This window comes from Uloborus diversus, chromosome 5 (assembly GCF_026930045.1).
Source record: "Uloborus diversus isolate 005 chromosome 5, Udiv.v.3.1, whole genome shotgun sequence".
In the NCBI taxonomy this organism is placed as follows: domain Eukaryota; kingdom Metazoa; phylum Arthropoda; class Arachnida; order Araneae; family Uloboridae; genus Uloborus; species Uloborus diversus.
The window spans coordinates 9922372-9942108 of NC_072735.1; the positions used below are offsets into that span (position 1 = coordinate 9922372).

At 36.5% G+C, this 19737-nt stretch overlaps 1 protein-coding gene across 2 annotated transcripts in view; it reads right to left on the reverse strand.

The window, feature by feature from the left end:
• LOC129222212 (cilia- and flagella-associated protein 36-like) overlaps positions 1–19737 on the reverse strand; it is a 105212-nt gene that overhangs the window by 26106 nt on the left and 59369 nt on the right. Inside the window, exon 4 of one of the 2 annotated variants that reach the window (XM_054856689.1) lies at positions 14076–14272. The exons of the other annotated variant lie outside the window; for it this stretch is intronic. Coding sequence (XP_054712664.1) covers positions 14076–14272 — 197 coding nt within the window. The remainder of the gene's footprint in view (positions 1–14075; positions 14273–19737) is intronic. 2 annotated transcript variants of the gene reach the window in all.

The window sequence follows — 19737 nt, forward strand, 5'->3', positions numbered from 1 at the left end:
TACATACACACATACGCACATACATACGTACATACAGACGTCACGGGAAAATTCGTTGTAATTAACTCTGGGGTCGTCAAAATGGATATTTCGGGTGTCTGTAGGTTCTTAGGCACTTATCCACGTATGGTCGGGTCGAAAAAAAACTCAACATTCGCTCGGAGGTGAGAAAACTGGAAATTAAGGCTGATTTTTGAGTGAAAATTTTTTCGCAAATACAATACTTCCTTTTTTTGAAAAAGGAAGTAAAAAGTATTTTTTGATCCACCCTAGTGAACACCCTTCGCTGGTTTTTGAAGTTTTTTAAAGGGTTTCATTCTTAATGCCATGAATAAATGGTCATTAATTATGAACCTAAAGTAGTAAATGACGCAAGCAGATAAATTTGAACATTTTATTTCTTGCATGTCAAAACTTATTTAAATAAGAATAAACTTTTTTTCATGAGAAATAAAAATTTTAACCATATTTACATGTACTTTTCTTTCGTTGGGTTGGACTTTTTTTTAGAAAGTTTTTTGAGCAATCACGCTTGCTTATTGTTCTCACTTGACTGTTTTGATGTCCTATCATTTTATTTTCCCACCGCCACCCTCCGCAGCATCACCGTCGACCGGCTCCTCACGATGCTGCTCCTATAGCGAAAGCCGTCTCCAGGTTGCATCCATATCCTACACACACGCGCACACATATATACACACATACAAACACATACACACATACACATACACACACATACACACAACTACCCACACATTCATGCCTGCACACAGACACAAACATATATGCCCACACACACATTCGTATACACAACTACCACATACTCATGCCTGCACACAGACACAAACACACATGCCTACACACAGACACAAACACACATGCCTACACACACATACACATACCCCCCACACACAAACTCACACGCCTACATACACACACACACTCGTGATTGCGAAAAACATAATTTGAATTCAAGATGAGAAAATTCAAATTAATTTTTTTTTTCTTTGGTTTTAATCTTGTAAAAGTTTTTTACAAGCTATTCCGATATTAGTTTTATATGTTAATGTCACAAATGAAAGTAATTATCCTTCTTAACCCTGCACAGTTAATTATGTTTAGACATTTTTGGTCATTATAATCAAAATTATCTTTTACCGAAAGTAAACCGACCGAGACACAGGGATTTTTTTCTGAAACGCCCGAGACGTCTCTACTCAAGAGTCATATTGTATACATTTTTAGGGACGAGGCAGGCTAATAACAATGCAGCAAAATATTTCAGTTCAGATAGTTAGCGCTAGCACCTCCCCCCCCCCCCCAACACACACACTTTCTTTCTTACTTCCTTTTACAAAAAAGGAAGTATTGTATTCGCGAAAAAAATTTCACCCAAAAATCGGCCTTAATTTCCATTTTGCTCATCTCCAAATGCATGTTGAGTTTTTTTTTTCAACCCGACCACACGTGGATATGTGCCTAGAAACGTATAGACACCCGAAATATCCATTTTGACGATCCCCGAATTAATAACAACGAGTTTTCTCGTGATGTCTGTATGTACGTATGTATGTGCGTATGTGTGTATGTATGTCGCATAGCTCAAGAACGGAATGTCCTAGAAAGTTGAAATTTGGTACGTAGACTCCTAGTGGGGTCTTGTTGTGCACCCTCCCTTTTGGTTGCATTCGTAGGCTCTAAAGGGGTTCTTTTGCTCCTTTTTGGGGGGAAATCATTGTTAATTTCGATGTAAACTCAAGAGGTGTTATAATTTGGCGGACACTTGGTGATATATCGCCAGTCTTTTGGTCGCCAAGTTTTGTCACTTGGCGACAAATTTGGCGACTTAGGAATTTTTTTTTTTTTAATCTAGTTTCAATTTGCCCACTGTTGGTGATATTTAGAGAGTAAACTAGTGAATCATATTAAAACTGCCAATAATGAGAAAATGACATTAATGAAATGGAGTAAAAGGAAGTCATGTGATGCACACATCAGCTCGTTTTTTTTTTTTTACATTAAGCGCTCAGTGACGGTTTTTGAGATTTCCTGGGCTTAATTTTAATTTACAAATGCTTAAAAGATAAAATATTTTTACGCCAAAACAATGACTTTCCCAGTTTGTAAGCTTCCCTCGAGCACTTGAGACCCCCACATTAAAGAGTAAAAATTGATATAATTCAAGAACAGTGAGTGAACTACGTAATGGAGATTTTTAATGAGTTAGTCACCAAAAGTGGACTACTTTTTAGCGTACTTTCCCAGTAAAAGTTAGAGAAAGAAGAAAAAAGCATGAAAGAAAGCTTAATGTATCTTGAAAATATCGCGAAACACACACACACAAAAAAAAAGTCAAACATAAAAAAAATAATTAAAAAAATATCGAAAAATTAAAAACTGGAAAGTAGGGTATTGAGATGGGGGAAATGTCTGTCGATCTATCTGTCTGCCCCCCCCCCTCCTCCTAATAAGTTTTAAGTGAATAATCCGATTCGAATTTTTTTTTTTTTTTTTTGTTCGAAAGATCTCGGCGAGGACACCTCATTCCTATATTTCACTTTATGATTTGAACTAGTTTTCGTTCAATTTTGAACAGTTCAAAAAAAAAAAAAAAAAACTTAACATTAGCGCCTACGGGGAAATTCAAGGCAATTCCGAACTTAGAGGCAAAATTGTTTCAAATAAACTTATAGGAAAAAGCTTTTGATGAAAAACATGTATATAAAATATGTTTTTGATTTGAACAATTTTCCGTTCAATTTTGAACAGTTCAAATCCCTTAACATTAGCACCTACGGGGAAACTGAAAGTCAATGTAGATTCCCCGCACTTGAAGGCGGATTTACTTCAAACAAATTTTGTTTTAAATAGCTCTTGACGACAAACTCCCGTCTCCGACACCGAGAATTTTGGGGCACCTGACTCCGACTCCTGTGCCCGAAAATTAGTCGGACTTCTGCTCTGACTTCGCAGAAAAAATGACTGACTCTGATTCTTGAATATTCGACTCCGATTCCTTTTTCTCAAAATAAGTCCGACTCCGGAAACATTGGCAGAGTTGCGTACTCTAAGGGAAATAACCGATTCCGAGTCTTTGAATTAATTACCTTCGGCTCCCGAATCTGACTCTTTTATCCCAAAATGAGATTGACTCTGACTCCGACTCCGCAGCCATGGTTTTAACTGTGAAATAATTATTGTCAATATGACTTGTTTTTATTTTCACTCTAAAGTTTTAATTTATGTATTCAGTTTTCGGCGGATAAACTCGAAGTCCTTGATGTTTCTACATTAAGATATGCGCAGACGATTTTTTTTTTTGACATTAAAAATTATTTCTTTAAGTTGACATTTTGTTAAGTAGGCTCGTTTAATTCTAGACGGAACTTCTTATTATTTGCTTTTCACTGAAATATCTCAATTCTCTTCGTGTCGCTAGTTCGAGAAATTACACTATATTCTAGAAAATTCTGTTTATAAAATTTACTTAAAACCAAGTACAGTCGACTCCCACTGCAACGCGATCCGACTTACGCGAAATGGCTATAACGCGATTTTTTCCCCCGGTAAAGATTTTTATTCCTAACGCGAATTCTTTTGAAAATTTTCCGAAGGGAATCGCGGTTTTTTCGTGAAGGGACCTTCATCCCTTTGGCATCACTGAAAGCGGAAGTTATAATAACTACTCCTCATTTTCCTTTTTTTTTTTGAGCAATCACGATTGCTTATTGCTTTCATTTGACTGTTTTTGAGGTCCTTTGATTTTTCCCACCGCCACCCTCTGCACCATCACCGTGGACAGGCTGGCTCCTCACGCTGCTACTCCTATAGCGAAAGCCGTCTCCAGGTTGCATCCATGTCCTACACACACGCGCATACATACACAACTACACACACACACACACATACAGACACTTACACATATACACACACACAAAAACCTACACACACACACACACACAAAACTACCCACACTTTCATGCCTGCACATAGACACAAACACACATGCCTACACACATACCCCATACACAACACAAACACACATACCCCCCCCCCCACACACACACACACTCACTCGTGATTGCGAAAAACATAATTTGAATTCAAGAGGTCAAAATTCAAATTAATTTTTTTTTTCATTCTATATGGAAAAGTTGATGAAATATAATGACACCTAAGAGCACTGTTTCATTTGAAGTTGGTGAAGATAGAAGGAAAAAGAGAAAGTTTCAACAACTATAGTACATTTGTTTTTCTTACTACATAATGTACGTACCGTAGTGGTTTATTTTACGTCTTTTTTTCCCATTGACCATTGATTTTGTGCATCGTAGTAGTTTTTTATGCTAAATAAAATGTTTTTTTTTTTTAAATACAATAAATAAAAATTCAATTTTTAATTTAAGAAACGGTAATGTATAGTTAAGAAATGATTTTTAACAGTTTGACGTGGTGTTTACAAGTGTCTTTAATCATATGGGTATGTTTATAAAAGTTTTTACACATACCCTTTTCCACAACGCGAAGTTTCAACTTACGCGAAGGGTCTTGGAACGCATCCCTCGCGTAAGTCGGGACTCGACTGTATGCACAAAAATGGTTCATAACATCGAGTTTGAAGGTTTGAATCATGAATGTCAAAAGATTTCTTGCATCAACAGCACTTTTTGCGCCAAGCTGTTAATTGGAAATAAATGCCTGAAATGTGCTTAATTTCTGTTGCTGTTTATAAGGCATTAAATTATTGATCCATAAAAAATCGGTTGTTAACGTTTTTTTTTTTTTGTTACATGTCCCCCACTTGATCAGCAAAAGTTCTCAAGTGCATGGAGTTTCTAATTAGAACGTTTCAGGGAAATGGTAACTTGTATTAATAAGTTGTTTAACGCTGACTGGTTGGTAAATTGCCTAAACATCTCATCTAAAAGAGCGGAGTAAGTTGTGATGAATATGACAGCTGCGTGGGCAACATAAGGGTGGGGCATGAATTGCATTTTTGATTGCAAAACATCCTTTTGGAAGTCAAAGCAAGGAACATCTGAAGGAATTGATGATTGAAATAATTTTTGCTGTCATTAGTTTTCGTTCTCTGGAAAGAAAATGCAGGGTCATAAGTAACATTTGAAATAGGACGCATTCGCATTTTCAAAAATTTGTTGTAAGTAATATATTATTCATAATTAGTTTCAGAAACAATATTGCTCTGAACCAGAGGTGCCCAACCCCTTTCCATCCGAGGGCCGCACCTCATATTAAAATATGATTCATGGGTTCCCATATGGGGGGGGGGGGGCTCAAGCCCCCCCTAAAAGTTGGAACTTTTTTGCTAGTACTTTTTTTTTTTTGTAAAATTGTAAAAACATTTCTTCTCCAGTCATTAATGACTAAGTTATTAAAAATGTCAAATTTTAATAACACTAAACTAGAAGACCTGACAGACGTTGTTCTGTTCAAACTTTGTAAATTGAAAAGTTAAAAAAATTCAATAAGCTATCAAGTGTTTGAACCATTCTGTTGAAAAAAATAAGTAAAAAAAAAAATCTTTTAAGTTGCTATGGTGTCAGAATGCGTATATTTATTACAACTTGATTTATCTAATGCCCAGTGAGCAGTTGTTTTATTAACTATTTTTTCTCCCGAACTTAATGGTTTGCTCCTTTAGCCATACTCAAAGGATAAAAAGCGCCCTCAGATAATAAGTGTAAAAATCAAACTACCCATCTAGAAAAAACGGAAAATCCCGCTGCAACACATCCCCCATATGAAAAAGAATAAAACAATCGAAAGGATATCGTTTAGAAAAATGATAAAGGTAAAAACAGTTCTCTGAATAAGCGAAAATCACTCATCCCTCCCCCCTCCCGATGTAAAATAAACACATTCTTCTACTAAAATGACTAAAAACTCTTTAAAAATGAAAAACAATTATTTGCAATTTGAAATATTTTGCCAAATAAACAAAAAATACAATAAATTACATTAACAGTAGCTTTAAAATGTAAACAAATGATCACGCAACTCTATTGCTTATAGCCAAAGTCGTCAAGCCACCACGTTACTGTAATCCAGCCGATCAGTGAGCGAAGCCAACTCCGACCGATTAGCGGTCCGATCTTTTGAACGAAAACTTTTTAAACTTCATATATTGCCTAATTTGTTCTTTCCACCAAAGATAAAGCTCTTCCACTGCACTGATCTTTTGTGTACAGAACTACCCTGTTGTAATTTATCTGGACGAAAATAAAATTTGTTTCGTCTTTAAATTCTATCATCTTTTCCTTTAATAATGTACTGATTAGTTAGATAATCCTTAAAGTATTCTCGACATTGATGCCCAAACTCAGTTGGATTTCAGCCGAGAAACAAATTTTGCTAGGTACGGTACGTTCTGATCATTTGGTTAGGAAAACCTAAAGCACCGATCCGGTCACATGGTTCAACTACGACGACAGAACACACGTTTTGCGTGAACCTTCCGGTACTTTACTTTAAAATATATCTCGGGACCTAAAATCGTTGCTTTCAAGAAATGAAGGCTTCACTCTCTCTTTCTCTACGTTTTATCTATTCTCAATTGACACATATCACAGTAGGAAATTTCATTGCAAAAAACAGAGCTGGCTTTCTTATTGTCCTTTGGCAACGGGTTAAATATTTATTTCAGTTCTTGCTCAACAATAGGTTAAAATAAATATTAATAATTTGGGAGATATAACCATCCAATGTTTAAATTAATTAATTAATTAACCAAAACGTTTCCGATTCGATCCATCGCGCTTCGAAACCATGCTTGCCACAACGCTTGCCACAACTGAATTACACACAAAAAATTTGATCAAAGTCGGTCCAGCCGTTTAAAAGCCTTATGGTGACAAACGTTCGCACAGAAGATTTTTATATATTAATATATGTACTGAAATCTGTTTCCATGGGGAAAATATCGTGCGAAACCGTTTTTTTTTTTTTTTTTCTTTTTTTAGGTTTTAATATTTTGGGAGACAGAAGAGAGGAGCGATATATCGCGGCGCGATATAACGAGGGGTTACTGTACTTTTTAAATTTTGGAAAGACCCCATTATGAAAGAATTTTTGTTAAATAGAATTACACGTTGTTTTGGTTCAATGCGGAATAAAATTCCACATACAACGCAGTGATAACCAGAAAATCGCCATATTTAGACTAAGTCTGGCTCTGAGGCACAGAATTAAGCTTAAAGTAGTTAAAAAGTTTTTGTGTTACACAAAATTAAGAAAATAGACCGATGAGGTTATTCTAAAACAAAAATAAAATCTGTTTTAATTTGTTTCAGATAACATGGCAAGAACATCCACTTTAATCTATATTAGACACAAGGAGGGGAGAGAAAACACAAAGAGACTGTTAAATGAACCATATGACCCCACGTAACAGTGATTATTCGAGAGTCACCATGGTTACCGAGTTGTATTTGTCTGCTGCTGGTTGTTGGATCTTTTTTCTCTTTTCTGTTTCCGATGAACTGGCAGATGTTTCAATGTCAACTTAGCAAACGGTGTCCATAATGCGTTCTGAAATGAGTTTTGTTGAGCAGGAGCAGTTTTAAATGCGGTAGTGGAAAATAGTTGTAGTTTGTTACTGATTATGCTCAGTGGCGGCGATTCGGGGGGGGGGGCAACCGTCTCCCTCCACTTTTTATGTTTTTTTTTTTTAATTTTAATTTCGAAACCAAAACTAAAAATTATAAAAAAAAGCAGAAATGTCAAAATTTTCAGAGCATAACTACAGTGCTGGCCAAATTATAAGACTAAGACTGTTTTATAAGCAAATTCTTTATTAATTACATAACTATAGATACACTAACGAACAGTGAAATAATTATCTAATATTTAGTATGTTACCTTGTTCTTGATGAGCATTTTGAGTCTTTTTGGCATACTTTTCACAAAGTTTACACAATTTCTTAGCTTTTTAAAAAAGGAGGTTAAAAAATGTTTATACTCACTATTATATGTACTCACATGCACATACTCACTAATTACCTAAAACTAACTTTAAATATAACAGAACAAATAAAAAGAACTGGTGAACTGTTTAAGCTGATAGAGGTTATGTTCCTGGTAAGTAGAAAAACAAAGGACATAAACAAAGCAGACAGTGCTGTCCCCTGCAAACATTAAATTATGCTAAAATAACGTAATAATCAGTGTACAGTATGTACTGTACTTTAACAGTAAAATAAATAGTATTTTAGTACAAATAGTGTAAAAAAAACATAAAAACCTCTTTAGTCGAATAATTTGGCCAGCACTGCATTTGTTTTACTTTGAATATCTGTTTATGAAACATATTAAGCACAAGCAGTAACTTTTAGTTTATGTATTCATTGTTAAGATATTATTAAATCAATTGTTTTACTTAAACAAGCCATACTTGTTCAATGAAATTATTACCAAGTGTTTGTGACATCTCAAAATACTTTGGGGAAAATAATGTAAGTTTTATTCAAGTCTAATCTAAGTGTTTCTTCGGGGAAAGTTATTCTGTACAAAATTCATCAAAATCTTAATAAAAACGTGAGTTAAGTTGTTAGATTTACATCAATTACCACTCATTTGCTCTCAAAACCAGCCCTAGCAAAAATTTTGTCCCCCCCCTTTTTTTTTGCTGCCGTTAAAAGTTCAAATGGCTTTTATTTGCCCCCCTCCCCTTTTCAGTCCCAATCACCACCTCTGATTTATGCTGTCAAATATCCCATATTCTATTTATCGCTCGCCTCATCGTTGTTGTCACCTACCATTTTTCTTGTTTCATTCTTCCCAAAAAAGGAAGGAAAATTCATAGAAGGAAAAGGATAATTCCTCCCCCCCCTCCCTTGGATACTCTATAACACATTTTTCGAAGTCAAATAAAATTGCAAATTTTAAAAAGAATGAAACTGAAGGAAGGGAACATAAGGTTTTTGTCTTTCCAAAAAAAGGAAGGAAAATTCATAGAAGGAAAAGGATAATTCCCCCCCCCTCCCTTGGATACTCTATAACACATTTCTCGAAGTCAAATAAAATTGCAAATTTTAAAAAGAATGAAACTGAAGGAAGGGAACATAAGGTTTTTGAAGTGAAACTTTTTATATGAGGGCTTTGATATTCTGATCCGCAACCTTTTTGTGCGACGGAAGTGACGCAGTTGTTTTTCAACTGTTGCCAAAAACAATGAAAAATAATAGTAATTGTGAAGTTAGTTTTTTTTGTTGATAAATTTAACAAATTAATTTTAAGGCTGAATTAAAGTAAGCATATATTTGTGGATTTTGGCTACTTTTCAAATAATGCAAGTTTTTGAAGATTTCATTGATTCACGGTTTAAAAGCGTAATCCAAATTACTTAAATTCTGACTTGAACTTAAATTTGTTAACTTTTATTAACAAAGTTAATTTTACAATTACTATTATTTTTCATCATTCATGGCAACAATTGAAAAGCAGATTGAAAGTCTTGTTTAGTTTTCTCGTTGTTTATAATCCATTTTCTTTATTAAAATGTGCAATTTTGTTGTGAATATGCCTGTCAGGTGCAGAAAGAACAAGAGCGTGGCATGAGAGAAAACGTGTGGGTGAATTGACAGCTCAGAATGTAGAAAAAAGAAAAGACACAAGTTTCACTTCTGTCGTAAGTCTTTACGACACAATTTTTTCTCTCCTAAATAATAAATTCCTTCCCTTCAGGTAAATAAATTCATAGGGTACTAAATATAGGCTTGCCAGACGTCCCGGTTTGACCGGGACAATCCCTGTTTTCAGACAAAATCTTGGTGTCCCGGCCGGTTTACTTCATGTCCCGGAAAAGATAAAATGTGATTACAGATGACTAAATAAGTCTAAAAATAATTAACTGTGAAGGATTATCTAGGATAATTACTTTGTCATTTGTAACATTGACTTGAAACATTAATATCGTGTTCTCTCGCTTGTGAGATTTTTACAACAAGATTAAAACCAAAAAAGACTTTCTAAACAAAAGTCCTTGTCAATGGAACGTAAACTGTATGACCATCTATTACATGGAAACGCTAATATCCGGTTTATAGGCGGAAATGGACGTATCTATTAGTTTATAGGGGTGTTAGTCGGTTTGTTTCAGATGTGAACTTTTGCTTCTCTATTATTTAGCCTTAGTTTTGTAAAAATGAAAATTTGTTCACAGCAACATTTTTTAAATCTAAAGTATCTTCGAGCTATATTCTTAGGCAAAAATTAATTGATTTATTTATTCACAGCAAAGTTTTGAGCTTACCATTTTGCTTTTACGTTCCTGAATGAAGTGAAAATATTTTATTTTCTTCTTGTTGTTTCCATGGTAACTATTTTTGTTTCCCCTATTTTATTTTTGAGAATGCAATAAATGAATAAGGTACTAGTGACATAATAAAACGCGTGCATAAAAATCCCATCGTTATTTTCCTTTCTCCCCTGCTACATTCATTCAGATGGAATCGTCTTTACTTGGCAGATTGCCGAATTACATACAATCCGTGGTCAAACAGTATGTAAATATTGTTCAATGTTTTATTCCTCATTCAAAGTGTTTCTTCTTACTAAAGTAACTTGCTAACATTAACATGCAAGAAGTTAAATTTTTAAATGTACCTGCTTGCGTCATTTCTTATTACCTTTATTGTAGGTTCATAATTAGTAATCATTTATTGAGGGCCTGATTACTGAATAGACCAACTAGGCCGTAGGAACGCCAAAATGCCTTTAAAGAATTTAGCCAATGGCAAAAATTGTAAAGTTTGACTACAGATGGCCCCGGAAAACGTGTTTGACCCAGTGGTTGGAAGTAGCGCGCTACAAGTAGCGACGCTACAGTAGTAGCTACATTTTTGAGTAGTTTGTAGTGTAGCACACTACTTTTTAACCGACTTCAAAAAGGAGGCGGTTATCAGTTCATACCGTATGTATGTTTTTTTTTGTTTGTCCACTCATAGCGTCTCACCTAGTGAACCGATTTTGATGATTCTTTTTTTAATGGATAGAGGATGGCTCAACTTAGGTCCCATTACTTTGTTTGACCATATTTGTTCTTTAAAAAAAAGTTATGGGCAAAAAACAGTAAATTTCCCTATTAAATGATTAAAATGATACTAGCGAAGTTCGCACTTTTCATCCGTGGATAATGGTGGCTCAGTGGTAGAATTCTCGTCTCCCACACGAGCAACCCGGGTTCAACTCCTGACTAGGACAAAGTGAATTTTACTAAAATTTCGTTTCTACTGTTTCCCGTATTTTCTCGAATGTTCTATTAATTTCTGTATCTTTTCAAGTCTGGAAAGTTCCAGCACTTTTTCAAGTTATATGTAACGTTCATTCGTGGCTCTGAATAAAGATCTCGAGTTGAGACTAACGAGTATTCGCTTCATTTGGCTTTCACATTGTCTTCGCTATCTTCATCTACGCGACAGTATGAAACTCATTGTTATAAAAGTTTGGTGCCATATAACTGTAACATTAATAGTAATTGTAATGATAATTTTGAATAAAAGCTTTTCTAAAGCAATACAGTGATATAGAGTCTTATTTCTTACTAGGTAACTTCTTACTTTTACTGAAATATCTACATTTACACAAAAAAGAATGAAATAAAAAAATTTTGAAAAAAAAAAAAAAAAAAAAAAATAGAACCGACTTCAAAATTGCTCTAAAAAGTGAAAAATAATTTTATTCTTTAAACACCATCGATAATACTTTTAAACATAATTTTTGAAGTTGGCGCAAAAACAAAAAGTAAAATCCATTGTAACCATGCTTCGTTCATATTTTTATCAAAAAATCATCCAAAGTTAGGAACGAAACATTTATATCGTTACTAAAATATGCTGTCATCAATGCGTAATGCATGTGGTAGTGAAGAAACTGGACCTGGTTAAATTTATACTTGTAGTTGAGTTATGGCTGTGAATGATTTTATCGATCGTTTTTGCGCCAACTTCAAAAATTATGTTTAAAAGTATTATCGATGGTGTTTAAAGAATAAAATTATTTTTCACTTTTTAGAGCAATTTTGAAGTCGGTTCTATTTTTTTTTTCAAAAATTTTTTTTAAAAAAGTAGTGTAGTGAGAACTACAAAAAATAGTAGTTTGTAGCGATTTCTGGAAACTACTTTTAAATAAACTGAAAAGAAAAAAAAAAGGTTCAAACGAATTTGATTGGCTCAAATTTTACACTAGTACATCAGCGGATGCAATGAGAAATAAGATTCATAAAAATACGAGCTGACCTCAGCATTTCATTTTGACGCCATACGTTCTATCTGTTTGACGCTATTGTTCTTTTTTTTTTTTTTTTTTGTCGTTGTAATTTTAATATTTCACCAATATTCATATTGCAAAAAGCACTTATTTTCACGAAAATAAAGATATCGGTGATTTCGCGAGTTGAAAATTTGGGAATTTTATATGAACTGACCGAAGATTAAAAAACAAAAATATTTTAGCGAGGCTTAAATTTTTGACAGTATTCACCAAATAAAAAGAAGCTACTTAAAATGTTATAGAAAAGGATGAAATTGAACTATTCTGGAGGACTTACAATAAATACGAGCATTACAGTGTGTGAGTACAGAGTGAGATAACAAACATTTTTCTTAATGTCTTCTGATGAGCTAATTTATCAATCTTTTTTGTTCAATTCTCTTACGGTGTGTTTGTGTGTGTATATCAGGATCCCGCCCCCCCCCCCCCCCCCAAAAAAAATCGAAAGTTGATTTTTCAAGTCGCACACTCTCTTATATTTTATCCTTTTACATCCAAAAAAAAAAAAAAAATCATATAATTTGAACAACGGCAGCAAGTGCCGATTATGTCTGAAAGTGTGAATCAGCACTTGTGTAATGCTAGGCCAAATTGAAATAAAATGTTTTTTTAGAAACTCAAAATTTCTGTTGATAAAACGTTGCTCCTATACCCACATATGCACCACAAAAACATTTATTCAAATTAAAAACCATTTAGATGTCCCACACGTGTCTAACATTTAGAATCTTCTTCAAAAAATTAAGTTTTTGATACATATTTTCAGAAATGTAAAATTTTACGAAATTATCAAGCTGAAAAATATAAACAGTAAAGTAGAAAAGTAGGTAATTAGAGTTAAATAGAAATGTTTGTTTTCCTGTAATTTTTAAGTCTCCCACATAGTACTCAAAGATCTGGTTTTTTTCCAGGTTGAGTTAAATTTTTCATTTAAAATATATTATTTTTATTATTCGTTTGTAATTGTTGATCTGTAAATGTGTTTGTTATTGATTTTTAAACTTGATATTCTATTTAAATTTATATATAGTTTTTTAAAAGATAACTGAAAAAAAAATTTTTTTTTAAGTAAAATTATAAATTTTGGGTCAAGTGTGGCATATCTAAATGTTTTTTAATTTGAATAAATGTTCTTGTGGTACATGGGGGTGTTGGATGCAGGGGCAACGTTTCCCAACAGAAATTTCAAATTTCTAAAAAACAATTTTTTTTTTTTTTGTGATTTGGCCTAGCATACAAGTACTGTTTTACACTTTCAGGCGCAAGTCGGCACAGGTTGCCCTTGTGCAAATTATATGAAACTTTTTTTCGCGATTGTTTTGACACAAGAGGAAAAATACAAGAGTGTATGCGACTTGAAAAATTGACTTTCATTTTTTGAGGGACAACCTATTGTGTATACTTTTTATTTGCTTATTTTTTGGAAAGTAACGAAGTAGCGACTACATTTCAAAAGTAGTTTGTAGTTACTACATTTTGAAAAAAGTAGTTGTAGCTGTAGTTAAATACATTTGTAACAAAGTAGTTGTAGTTGTAGTTCGCTACAAAAAAAATGTAGTTTTTCCAACCACTGGTTTGACCTTGGGTCTCTCGATATTTTGATATTTTAATCGAAGCATTTTGCCCTTTCGAATATTCGCGACGCTCGAGGGGAGGGGGGGAGGTATTCCGGCGTCCCGGTTGAACATTTCAGAAATTTGGCAAGCCTATACTAAAACAGTATAGCAGTAGCATTGTTAGGTATAACAATCATTTCACAAGAAAAAAAAAATAATAAGCATAATTACTTCATAACCGTCTCCATGATGTTTTTTTCTTCGTCAGAGGGCTCGTAGTCCTCTCCCGGAAGGAAAGATTCAGGTAGTAGGCCGTACTGGTGTGCCAGAAGATCCAGGGCCTGGAGCTGCAGTTCCAAATTCTTCTGCGTCATCATTCTTTTGAATATCTCGTAATCATCCGCAGCCCACAATTGCTCAAATAAGCTCTGCAAAACAAAAAAGCCTTGTAGAAATGATGGTGTTCTATATGCAGGGCCAGATTTGGAAGTGTGGAGGCCCCGGGGCAACGAAGGAGTGGAGGCCCCTATTCAGGGTTCGAAAAGATCATCATGTTTTCGAAAATATCCGATACTTTGATATATATCCGAATATTTTGATATATATGTATATATCCGATATTTTCGATCAGCCCTTTAATAGTAAATACATCCTGAAGTTACTGCTATTTTTTTTATATATTATTATTGTTATAATTTATAGGGGTGAAAAAACGTAAAATTTGCTGACCCGTGAAGGTTAGGATATTTTGTAAAAATTTTATTGTGGGGGCCCCTTTGTTGTGGAGGCCCCGGGGCAGTTGCTCCGCCTGCCCTCCCCTAAATCCGGCCCTGTATATATGTTACCGTTAAAGTATGAAATCCGTTATTTTATAGAATACCTAGTTATTTCATGGAATAACTGATCGTGTCTGTTAAAGTGTAAAACTCTCTTGTATTTCATGGTTTAACAAGTTATTTCATTGAATAACGATCTGTAGCCCGTTAAAGTGTAAAATAACTTGTATCATATATCTTGCACGACAGCTCAAAGTTGAGATACTGGTCAGGGATTTAAAAAATGTTCGTGTAAAACCAAGCGTGTCAACAAAAAATGTTTTTGCTTTAGAAATAATGTTCGACGTAATTCCAAGTGTCATTTTAGTAATCCTTCTTGTAACAAATGATTTTATGGTACGTTTCTATAAATACCATTTATATGCTGCATAAATTAAATAAATTGCTTCTTTTTCAATTTAATTGCTATCATTAGTTTATTTATAGAATACCTAGTTATTTCATTTTAGATAAATTATTTACTTTACACTTGAACTGCCTCTCATTAGTTAATTTATAGAATGCCTAGTTATTTCATTGAATAACTAGTTAAAGTGTCAAATTAATAACATATTACACATTGTAACGGGCACAATAAGTTATTTCCTGGAATAACTACCCCCGTAGGTATTCTATAAAATAACTGCATTGTATACTTTAACGGTAACATATTGTTACAAATTCTGTAAATAGTAATTATTGTAGTAACGTAACCTGTAAATAGTTTCCCGTAATGAATATACAACCCCTTTTCATTCGTTGAAGTATACGACCCCCTATTTTCTTTTCTTTTCATTGATAAAATTTGATAACGGTCTACGCATTTCGAGAAGAGGTAAGAATGTTGTGGAAAATTCTTCGATGTTTATAAAAGCGTCCTGCGTGATAAAGAGGGGAGTTTCGATTGAGATTTCGAACTGAGAGCGTATTTGCTCTGTTTATTGCGAGGCATTTCGCTGTGTTGTTTTCGTATTTGGAAGTAAATACGTGTGTAAACGTTGAGTTTACGGTGTTGTGTGATAATTGCTTAATTGCTGATGAATAATTTAGCAGTTGTTGACGATCTTTCCTGTACATAGTGTAAATAAATTTCCTGTGTTTTTATCAAGAACTGTGTCTTCATTTCAAGAAAGTGGAAGTCGCACCGAATCCGTTACAATTTGGCGCCCAACGTGGGGCTACTTCTGGACTTTCTTGGAGTAAGTGTGACTTTGGACATTTTTTTCATAAAGACTTTTTAAATTTGGACTTTGTTTTTATGGTGATTACTCGCGCAATGGATGAACAATTAAAACAACTTCTTGACGCAATCACCTCTGTGAAAAGTGATGTGACTGCAAGTTTTACTGCAAATCAAGAACAATTAAGAAATGACATTGCGACTAACCAAGAACTGTTAAATAGTGATTTAACTGCTAAAATTACTACAAGTCACGATGAAATGAAAAGTGACCTAACGTCGATGAAAACCATGATGGAGAATCAACTAACCGCCATGGGAGATAAAGTCGATGCTCTGGAAGAAAAATTTGTTACTGTGGAAGAGCGCATCGCCAATATGGAAAATAAGTTGGAAGAAGAAGACAAGAAATTGACTTCATTTAAGGAAGAAATAATTAAGGACGTGGAAAGGAGATTGGCGACCGCGGAAAGCAGCTCTGTACACTTTGGCGCTCTCACATCTGTTGCTCGACCGTCCATTAAACTGGCCACATTTGATGGGAAAAATTCGTGGCAGGTGTACAAGACTCAATTCATGATAGTGGCGGAAGCGAACGGATGGGACTCTGCAACCAAGGCCTGTCATCTTGCAGCATCCCTGAGAGGTGACGCAGCGGACATTCTCCAGACCCTTCCGGACAGCCAGCGCCTGGATTTCGCCGCCCTCACATCTGCGTTGGAGCTTCGCTTCGGTGAGAAGTGCCAGAAAGATTTCAGCCGACTCCAGTTGAAGTCCCGTTTCCAGAAAACCGGGGAAACCCTGCAAGAGCTAGCGGCTGACGTCGAGAGACTGTCTCATCTTGCTTTTTGCGACTGTCCTGCGGATGTTCGAGACAACCTGGCACTCAACTACTACATCGACGGGGTTCGAGATCCGGAAATCCAGAAAGCTCTACGGATGGCGGATGTCAAAGACCTAAATTCTGCTGTTGTGTATGCGATGAAGTTGGAGGCCGCCCAGCAAGCAACCCGTGTGAATCGCCATCCCATCCGAACTCTGGAAGCTGATGAGTCTGATTCCAGGTCGTCCCATCTCGCTGAACTTGAGAGACAACTCGGTGACTTGGCAAGACATCTGAACAGCATAACAGCCCAAAAGAAACAAGAGCAGAAGTGCTGGAAATGCGGTAGTGAAGGGCACCTGCGAAGGAGTTGTCCTGCTCGCCAAGCTACGTGAGGGAAAGAAATCACCTCCACCAGAGCTCTGCAGATTTCCTCTACTAGTAGTGGCAGTGATGGACTTTTCATTTACGCCCATGTAAATGGGAATCCTTGCAAACTGATTGTCGACACTGGAGCCAATGTGACAATCGTTAGAACAGATGTGGCTCGTGAATTTGGATTGAAACTGTTGTGGACATCGCCACGCGTAAGTCTCCAGACTGTGACAGGTGACAAAATTGAGATTGAGGGTAAAGTGGACTTGGAAATAGTGTTTGGGAGTGCCACCTACCATCATACGGCATTCGTTGCTGATATCACGGACCCCTTCATTCTCGGATTGGACTTTTCAAAGAAGTATGACTTCAACCTCGACTTCAAGACTAATGAGCTGCACTCGATGAGAGAAGACATAGCCGTTTTCCCCGCAGAAAGTAAAATCTGCTCATCAAATAATAGCCCAAACAGATTTATAGATTTCCTCAAGGTCAGAATCATTAATACCTGGCTCCATTGAAGAAAGCAATAGTTTTCGATTTGGACTCATTGAATACCCTAACCTAAGCAATAGCCTAAAAGGAGTGCTGGTATCTACGCTTGTGGACCTTTCTAAGGATGTAATTCCTGTGAGAGTCGCCAACGTGAGTGAAAGGCCAAGGAATATCCGGAAAGGTGAAGTGTTAGCAACTTGTACTCCAGTAAACTGCATCAGTAGAAGAATCAATTTCCCCGAGACTGTGTCTTCTGAGTCCTTGAAATCGAAATTAATTGGGAGTGCGCCATTATCGAAAGATCAAAGAACTGCTGCGGAACAGTTGGTGGACGATTTCAAGCATCAGTTTTCATCTACATCGGAGGATGTTGGCCGTACGAATTTAACGCAGCACAGGATTTACACTGGAGAACACCCCCCTATTAAACAGCATCCAAGACGACTACCGTTCGCCAAGAAGGAAGAGGTTGAGACCCTCCTGAAAGAGATGCAGGAGAATGATGTCATCGAACCCTCGTCCAGTCCTTGGGCCTCTCCCATCGTCTTGGTCCGAAAGAAAGATGGCTCCACCAGATTTTGTGTCGATTACCGACGGCTGAATGAAATCACCAAGAAAGACAGTTACCCTCTTTCACGGATAGACGACACCTTTCCGGACACAAGTGGTTTTCGACCCTGGACTTGAAGAGCGGCTACTGGCAGGTTGAGATACACCCTGATGACCGAGAGAAGACAGCGTTTACAACTGGACAAGGCTTATGGCAGTTTAAAGTGATGCCCTTCGGCCTCTGCAATGCACCAGCTACGTTCGAGCGTCTTATGGAGACAGTGTTAAGAGGACTTTCCTACGAATCCTGTCTGGTCTACTTAGACGATATCATCGTCGTGGGACGCAGTTTCGAAGAACATCTGGCAAATCTTAGGAAGGTGCTGCAAAAGTTTAAGGAAGCCAATCTGAAGTTAGGCCCATCCAAATGTAATTTGTTCCGCCGGGAAGTGAACTACCTTGGTCACATCATCTCTTCTGAAGGTGTACAAACCGATCCAGAAAAGGTATCTGCGGTCAAGAGTTGGAGTCGTCCCGAAAACATCCATCAGCTGCGAAGTTTCCTGGGGCTCTGCACGTACTACAGGAAGTTTGTAAAGGGTTTTTCCAACATTGCACGACCTTTGCATAAGCTGACGGAGAGCAAGCAAAAGTTTGAATGGTCCAAAGAATGCGAAGATGCATTTCTACGACTGAAGGAGGCTTTAACATCAACGCCTATCCTCGCCTATCCTCAGCCTGAAATATCCTTCATCCTGGACACTGATGAGAGCAACGAGGGCTTCGGAGCTGTTTTATCCCAAGAAATTGACGGAAATGAACATGTCATCGCTTACTGGAGCAAATGCTTATCAAAGTCGGAGCGAAATTACTGCGTCACCAGAAAGGAGTTACTGGCCATAGTGAAAGCTGTAGAACACTTCCATCATTACCTCTACGGCCGAAAATTTCTGCTTCGGACAGATCATGCCTCATTAACTTGGCTTTTGAACTTCAAAAATCCGGAAGGCCAGATAGCCAGATGGATACAGCGGCTCCAGGAATATGACATGGAGATCAAGCACCGAAAAGGGTTGTCTCACGGTAATGCAGACGCTTTATCAAGGAGACCCTGTCCTGAGAACTGCAATTATTGTTCCCGAATCGAGAAACAGTATGGAACGACTAGCCCTACCGCCTATCAGGTGACAGTGACTCCAATATCATCAGAACCTGATCCATGGAGTGACGACCAAGTTCGAAAAGATCAACTTGAAGACCCCGACATAAAACCAATTTTGGAGTTCATGGAAAGTGACAGTCGGCGACCTAGCTGGCAGGACGTTTCCATCTTTAGTCCTGCAACAAAAAGATACAGGGCTTTATGGAATTCACTCCATCTACGGAACGGCGTACTGTACCGAAAATGGGAATCTGATGACGGCAAAACGTCTAGGTGGCAGTTACTACTTCCCCGATCAAGGATTTCAGATGTTCTGAAAGAAATACATAGTAGTGCGACTGGAGGACATTTTGGTGTGTTGAAAACCCTCAATAAAGTTCGGGAGCGCTTCTTCTGGAGCAAGGCGAAGGATGACGTGGAGAAGTGGTGCCATTCTTGTGACGCCTGTGCTGCTCGTAAAGGACCGACTAAAAGAAGCAGAGGGAAGCTACATC